This window comes from Penaeus vannamei, chromosome 6 (genome assembly GCF_042767895.1).
Source record: "Penaeus vannamei isolate JL-2024 chromosome 6, ASM4276789v1, whole genome shotgun sequence".
In the NCBI taxonomy this organism is placed as follows: Eukaryota; Metazoa; Arthropoda; class Malacostraca; order Decapoda; family Penaeidae; genus Penaeus; species Penaeus vannamei.
Window position 1 is genome coordinate 47,876,296 of NC_091554.1, and position 7,500 is coordinate 47,883,795.

Consider the following 7,500-nt stretch of genomic DNA (forward strand, 5'->3'; position numbering starts at 1 on the left):
GGCGGCTGGCTGGCTCAACTCTCCCTCGCTCCTGGTCGTGGCGGTCGTCCCCTCGCTCTTCCTCTCCTCCCGTCGGCAGGTCGTCGCAAAATGCCCAACATCAAGATCTTTTCGGGGTCGTCCCATCCCGACCTGGCGCAGAGGGTCGTGGATCGCCTCGGCATTGATTTGGGGAAGGTCGTGACCAAGAAGTTTTCCAATTTGGAGACCTGGTGAGCTTGACCGCCTCTCTTTGCGGGTGTCTGTGTGGTGCGAGTGTTCTTGAGTGTCCTAGACGCCGATTCGTACCGTGTCCGTTTGTCTTTGTGGCTTTATTTTCGTGTTTTAATTCTTACTCTGGCGTCGGGTGAGGGTCGTCCCCTTATCTCTCCTGAAAGCACGAGGTCTGACGGCTGAGTTCCCTCCTCCCGGGCGACGAAAACCCCTTTTACACCGACTGTCAGCGGGAATAGTTGCCTCCAGGGTGTCAGTGGGGGAAGGGAGCCCACAGCGACGTGTGTGAAATGTCCAAATTGTCTTTCATTTATTAAGAAAATGGGAATATAATAGAGGGAGAGAGGCAGGCCGAGAGGGACGGTCTCCTCGCTCGTTCCATTATGTCATCGAGTCATCAATTAGCGTTAATTATCACCTCGAAGTCGCCTTTAATTGCCGGCTTATTCACTCACTCACGTCGCGAAACCGCCCTGAGTAATTACCCGCGACTTGTAAAATTTTATCATTAATATGTTCCTCTCGAGTTGGAAAGCTTTCGCGATAACAGAAATTGATAACAGGGAGATATTTCGTAATAGAAATAAGAAACAAATTGAATGTCGAAGGTAATTAAGATGAGAGAAGGAGAAAGAGAGAGAGAGACCCAGATCAGCTGACTGAACAGCTGATGCGCCAGAGAAAGGTGCTTGCCTGGCGCTTGGCTTTGCTTGCCTCTGCAATTTCATGCTCGGGGATGAATTTGCTTGTCTCTGCACTTTCAGACACGGGGATAAACATGCTGGGTATAGCAGTTGCATGGTGAGAGGCAGGGTTGTGCTCATCTTTGCAATTGCAGAGATAGATTAGACTGGTGTAGGGGATTTTTATTTTCAAGATGAAAGGTTATTACATTTTTTTGTAATGTGTGCTGAACAAAACTGAGTAAACTGAGTCCTTGAGTAGGTTTGGGAGATTTGTTTTATTATTTATTATTTATACATTACTTTCAGGGATGTAATTACATTTAGCTTATTTTGATAGACTAATTTGATTCATTTTGCAGATCATCATGTCAAAAGAGCAGTCATATAATATATAAAGCAAATATAATTCTGTATATTTTCATAGATTTTCCTTTATCACATAACATCACATTTTTATATAAATGAGAAATATTAGTAGAATCAGGACAATCAAAAAATCAATATTAGAATAATTGATATAGATTAGAAAAGCTTTGGATGACAGTTTTCTTTGTTTTGGGGTACAATGAAGGCAGCATGATTGCAAGGGTGTTGGATATCGCCTTGCTTAGGGTACAATTTTGCTAGGGGATTCGAAAACTGTTGACCTTGACAACTAGTATTCTGCCCTGTCCCACATCTTGCCTGTCCTGTCCTCTCCAGGGGGGTTGTCAGTTTGCTAAAAAAAGGTAGAAAGAAGTTATTGTATAGAATTAATATAGGGCTGAGTTGTGTCCAGGGGGGAAATCACTGATAAGTTATGGTGCTGAGGTTTAGTTTTTATATTTTGTTTGTATTTTTTTTATTTTTAGGTATTGGGTAGTATTTGAGAGATTAGAAGAAATGCAGACTTATTAAGTCATGGCAACTCCACAGGGTTAGAGGCAGACCTACCCTGAGGCTATTGTCAGGGGATGTCGGATGGAGAATTCCTTCCGTTGTGCATTGTTGGACCTTCCATTAATCTAATGAAATTTTGGATTATCATGACTGTATTTGCGCCCCAAAAGATTCCCCTGTCCACCCTCCTGTGTATTGTATGTTTATTGATAAGAGGGCAGTGTAGAATAGTATTTCACAAGCAGATTTAAGAAGTACCCTAGACTGGGTATCATATTACATAATCTATCTGATAAAATGCTACTGGGGGTGTCCAGGTTGAAGACTGAACCTTTGTTTTATAAATTCTTTATTTTCTTCTATTGTATTCTTGTATAATCATTTGTTTTAGTACCAGCAGTATATTGGTTGAAACGAATAGATCTTTAGATATATTTTTTTGAAGAATATAGGAAAGATTATTAATATTGCTTTCTGCTGATTATTTCATTCTTGGGGGCACCTTACAGGGAACTGTAGTAGAGACCAAGTCATGGAGGTGTTCCTGATAAAAGGTTTTATTGTCAGCCATCCTAAGCCTAACATAGTTGCCAACTTCTCTGTGGTTCAGCAAAACTTACTTTAATCTTATTCTTGTTCATTTCCTTGTGTATAATGTCATTCAGATTGATTTCCTATTTTTCTTTTGACTACAAAGTACTCCTAATTTTGGAAATTGTAAGAAAGAAGAAAAGGTATTTACTGTAAGGTATGATAGTGACCTTTGAGTGTCATTTGTCTGAATTATGACTGGTCTCCGACTGAATTCCTTTCAAAGCATTCTCAGTAATTTCTTTCAGCTTCAGTTGATTTTCGGCATTTAGTCACTTATGTAGGTTTCTTTGGATATTTGTTGTGCTGTTTCTGTTTTATATACAGCATAAAAATAAGGTATTCTTGACATAGGAAGGGGCCTTCATAAATTTGTAAGAAACCTAAAGCAATATATATGTTTTTATTTATCTTGGATAGGTTTGGACTTAAAAATACATTATGGATAGATTGATGAATCATGGCAGTTAATTGTTTTTGGGCATGTATAAGATATTTCGAAATTAGAATGATTTGAGCAGAAATTAATGTATTAAAAGTAGATCCCAATCTTTTTTTAATTGTGTGTAATGAATTTCAGAACATGGACTTCTTTCAGTGATTTACTTTAATTTCATGCGGAATTTGCATTTCACGTTTCTTGTTTTTACACTTTTTCCGGATGTGGTCGACATGCCCAATTAGTGCCGTGTGAGTCTGGTGAAACAAAATACAGCACGATAGACAACACAAAGGGAAATAAAAATCATGCATGTTCATTGTCAGAATTTATCCTGTCACTTCCTGCTCAACCCCCCTCAGGCCTTGGGTGCATGACGAGAGAGCTTCATAGAGGGTGGACGTGGGGAGAACATGAGGGGGATACTAAACCTTAAAATCTTCTTGTTATGTCTTTTAAACTATATTTATCTGAAGTTACTGGATAATGGTATGGAAGTTATCTTTCTTTAACAAGTTTTAAATACTGTGTTTTATTTCACGTAACTCTCACTATGCCTAGATGTACTTATTCAAAATAACATAACATAGTGTGGAAGAATTCACTGGTTTCTAATATCCATGTTTTCACTGTTTTCAATATCCGGTCTTAGATTTGATTTGCATGCTTGAAAATCCAGAACACTGTAACACATACATGCATGCACATACAGAATGAATAGATTATATGTATTTTTTCAGCATTTGATTTTTATTTAGATTAATAAAGAAGTTATAAGCGCACCCATAACACTTATACTCGGCACAAACTTGTGTCACTGATGTATTGAAATGATTCTAATAAGTTGTTGACGCTTCCAGTGTGGAGATTGGGGAGAGCGTCCGAGGCGAAGATGTGTACATCGTGCAGAGCGGTTGTGGGGAAATCAACGACAACCTCATGGAGATGCTCATCATGATCAACGCTTGCAAAATTGCCTCTGCGGCCCGAGTAACAGCAGTCATTCCATGTTTCCCTTATGCTAGACAGGACAAGAAGGATAAGGTTTGTTTATGCTCATATTTCAGGACCATTTTATTTTTTTATGTTTTTGCGTATTTTTTTTTTCTTAATTGTTTTCAGTTTCTTAGGTTTTGTTTTTTGGTCTTTAGGATTTTTTTTTGTGTATTTGTATTAACAGTTTTTGAAATCGTGGTGGTAGTTGAAACCTCACGTTTTACATATGTATCTAGACCAGACGGTACAGAATTTGTATTGAAAACACTATTGGTGTAAGGCAAGTAGGCCTATATGTAACTAGCTCCATGAAGAATAAGAGATTTTACAAATCAATAGATTTGCGTGCCTAAAGTCTATAGTTATTGAATATTATCTCTGCTTTAGAAGAGAGAAACCAAATTATTTTGTGAAAGTCTGATAAAGTTATTCCATTGTTTTATTAGATAGCCAACTACATATTGTAAAAACTAGGCAAAATAATTGTAATAATGTTATTGTAATTGAACTTAGTCCATGACTTTATGATATGATTCTGTAACTCCTTTTTGAAAGTAGATTTCAGTGGTGGCTTAGGATGCATGAATGTAAAATAAGGCTGTATGTTGACAATCTGTGTACTGTTAACAAATTAATTTTTGGGGAAATGCATGTGCAAGATTCACCAGGAATATTGACGTTAGATTGTAACTATTAAGGAGTTTAGATTGCAATTGTAATCTGGCTGGATGCTCTTTGTGTTTGTTAGAATCAGTTTGCTATAAGCTGGCAAAGTTTCTTTTTATTTCTGTATTTGGTTATGTAATTGTTCTGATCACTTGCAAAAGAGATTAAATTTTTTTGTAGTGCAAAAGATCGAAGAACTGGCCGATCATAAAAATATTGCCAGAGTATTAGGTACTGGTAATGCACATCTTTGAGTTACCGCTTTGCTTTGATGAACTGATGTTAGCAAACTACACTTATGTTACTCTAATTGTAATAAGTAATTGTATGAAAAGAATAACCTGTTATACATAGTCTAGTATGATATATAAACTCAGCATGCCCTTTGAACTCATATACTAGATTCAATCCCGAGGTTGATGCTTGAGGTCTTGTGAAAATGTCCTTCGGCATTGCTGATTATCTGTCGTGGAAGGTGTTTGGTGTATCTGATTGCCTTAGCCTCTAAAAAAGGTTAGCCAGTCAACTGCTAGAATGCTGAAAATGCCATCCAATCAGCAACTGTGATGCCTGCGATGCCTACCAAGCAAGTGTCAGATCGGAATTTTCTCTAGGCCTCAAATATCTCCTGGTATGGATTTATATATGGTAGTAGGTACATAGGCTCCCCTTATGAATTTTTTGTTTTACATTTCACTTCTAAAATGGTTTGCTTGTATTCTTATTTATTTCTCATCTTTGTAAGTCATGTTTAGAAGTTTGCATTGTCAAATTAAGATGTTGCCAGATTAATTGAAATTGCACGTCAGGGATTTGTCTGTCCGTGACTTTAACATAGCATGCTTTTGACCCTAATGGCTTGGCTTTTTCAGGAACAGGTGGCATATAGGCCTCTAGTAAGTTTCTATCTTTGAATAGTTATTTTTTGTATGTTGTGCATGTTCTGTTCTTTTTGTTCAGTGATGATTGAGTGAGTGAATAAATGCTGAAGATGTCTCTTAATAATTGAAATGTGGCTTCATGAAATTATGAATTATGATTCTCTTTATATTGAGACCAATTTTGTTGTTGGTTTAGATCTTGTTTTTAACGTGTTAATTATTATGATGAGGACTTGAGATTTTTGTTTATATTTATATTTATATTTTGCTGTACTGTGCTTTTTGCTTATTTACTTCTTATATTGAATTGTGTGATTCAGATTGTCATATTGGGGTTTGATACTACAGATGAAGTAATTCCTGGTTGAAAATGTATTCAATATTTTGTAAAGAAGTAAAAAGCATGAGCTACAGGCCATGATACAGGCTTAACTAAAAGTAATTAATTGCTTCTCTTGTTTATTCCATTCAGAAGACAATAAAAGGCTGTTTATAGATTGAATTATATTGCGTGGTCGACAATCGTCACCCGATAAAGAGAGAGAGGAAAAAGGTGTTGAACGCTATTTTCTCTTGTCTTCATGCAGTCGCGAGCCCCAATTTCTGCCAAGCTTGTTGCCAACATGCTCTCCGTGGCCGGTGCTGACCACATCATCACCATGGACCTCCATGCCTCTCAGATCCAAGGCTTCTTTGATATTCCTGTTGATAACCTTTACGCTGAGCCTGCAGTCCTCAAGTGGATTCGTGAGAACATACCGGAGTGGGGGAATTCCATCATAGTTTCGCCCGATGCCGGTGGTGCCAAAAGGTGGGTGGTGAGGAAGGAGCAGTTCAGGTCTTGCGTTGGCAGCTGGTTTTAGAAACTTTAGGATGTCTAGGGTCTTTGGTTAGCCTCTTTCTGGGTTCTCTTGGTGTGTCATGAGATGAGAGGTTGAGTTATGGTGCGGTCAATAGAAAGAGGGGAACTTTTTCTCTTCTGGTTCATTATGGTTTGATGAAATTATTACCGAGTAATTTTTATTTTTTCTGAGTACTGTTTTAATTCTTTCTTGCACTGTTAATACTGTACATTATTTTTGTAGTTCATGTTAAAAGCCAAATTATAGCCAAACCAAGTTGTCTTTTTCCTGACCATTAAATCTGTACTGGAAACAAGAGACAGTTGATATGAACCAAAATGATTTAAAAATTATTTCATAGGTTGTATTCTTAAGAATGCCAATCCTTTGAAGAATTGACTCATCACTCTTGATGCCTGAAGGAGGATACCTGCAACTGAATCAGTTCTCCGTTTTCAGAGTCACTTCTATAGCTGACCGGCTTAATGTTGAGTTTGCCTTGATTCACAAAGAGCGCAAGAAAGCCAATGAGGTGGCTTCGATGGTGCTGGTTGGAGACGTGAAGGACCGCATTGCCATCCTGGTTGACGACATGGCAGACACATGTGGCACAATTTGTCATGCTGCGGAAAAGTAGGTGGTTTCTTGCCTCGAACATGAGGGCAGTGCGAGAAATGTGTTTGAATGTGCATGTTTATGTTGTGTTTAGTAAAATTTTAGCACTGGTAGGAAATAGAATTCATAAAGAGAGAAAAAGAAAAAATTTAGAGGAAATGTATGAAAAAGTTCTAAACATTATAGAAATAGTTTTAACTAAAAGGAATTACTTCAGACTTATGAAATATCTTTTCAGGCTCATGGAGGCAGGTGCAACCAAAGTGTATGCCATTCTTACTCATGGCATTTTCTCTGGACCTGCAGTCACTAGGATCAACAACGCATGCTTTGAGGCAGTCGTAGTAACCAATACGATACCCCAGGAGCAGCACATGAAGGAGTCTAATAAAATCCAGGTATTTGTGGAACTTTTGTGAACGAGGCCTTTGAATAAAGATTTTTTGTTTTATCCAAAAGTTTTTCCGAGTAATGATAGTTGATTTTGTATTTTCTAGGGCTTTAAAAAGAAAGAATCAGCTGAGTTAGTTGCATTTGAGAGATCTTCTGATGTTAGGGATGTTTTTATGTATATATAGTTTTTCTCAAGATTATATTTTTATGCTAATAGATCCTAAGGGTATTCATTATAAAAGGAGAAGGAAAGAAATGAGAAAAAGGGAGAGGATCAATTTTTATTTTTCTCATTTAGT

General features: G+C 37.5%; 1 protein-coding gene across 4 annotated transcripts in view; it reads left to right on the plus strand.

Annotated features, from left to right (window-relative positions):
- The window catches only part of Prps (phosphoribosyl pyrophosphate synthetase), a 27,233-nt gene that overhangs the window by 9,542 nt on the left and 10,191 nt on the right, over positions 1-7,500 (plus strand). For 2 of the 4 annotated variants that reach the window (XR_003477704.2, XM_070123182.1), the window contains 6 exons: positions 1-212; positions 3,669-3,852; positions 5,343-5,366; positions 5,939-6,162; positions 6,653-6,826; positions 7,047-7,206. The exon at positions 1-212 is cut by the window's left edge. Coding sequence is in view for 2 of the 4 variants with exons in the window: in XM_070123182.1 (XP_069979283.1) it covers positions 1-212; positions 3,669-3,852; positions 5,343-5,366; positions 5,939-6,162; positions 6,653-6,826; positions 7,047-7,206 (978 nt within the window). In the remaining 2 variants the exon portion in view is untranslated. The remainder of the gene's footprint in view (positions 213-3,668; positions 3,853-5,342; positions 5,367-5,938; positions 6,163-6,652; positions 6,827-7,046; positions 7,207-7,500) is intronic. The other 2 variants (XR_011398638.1, XM_070123184.1) reach the window with 1 other exon arrangement.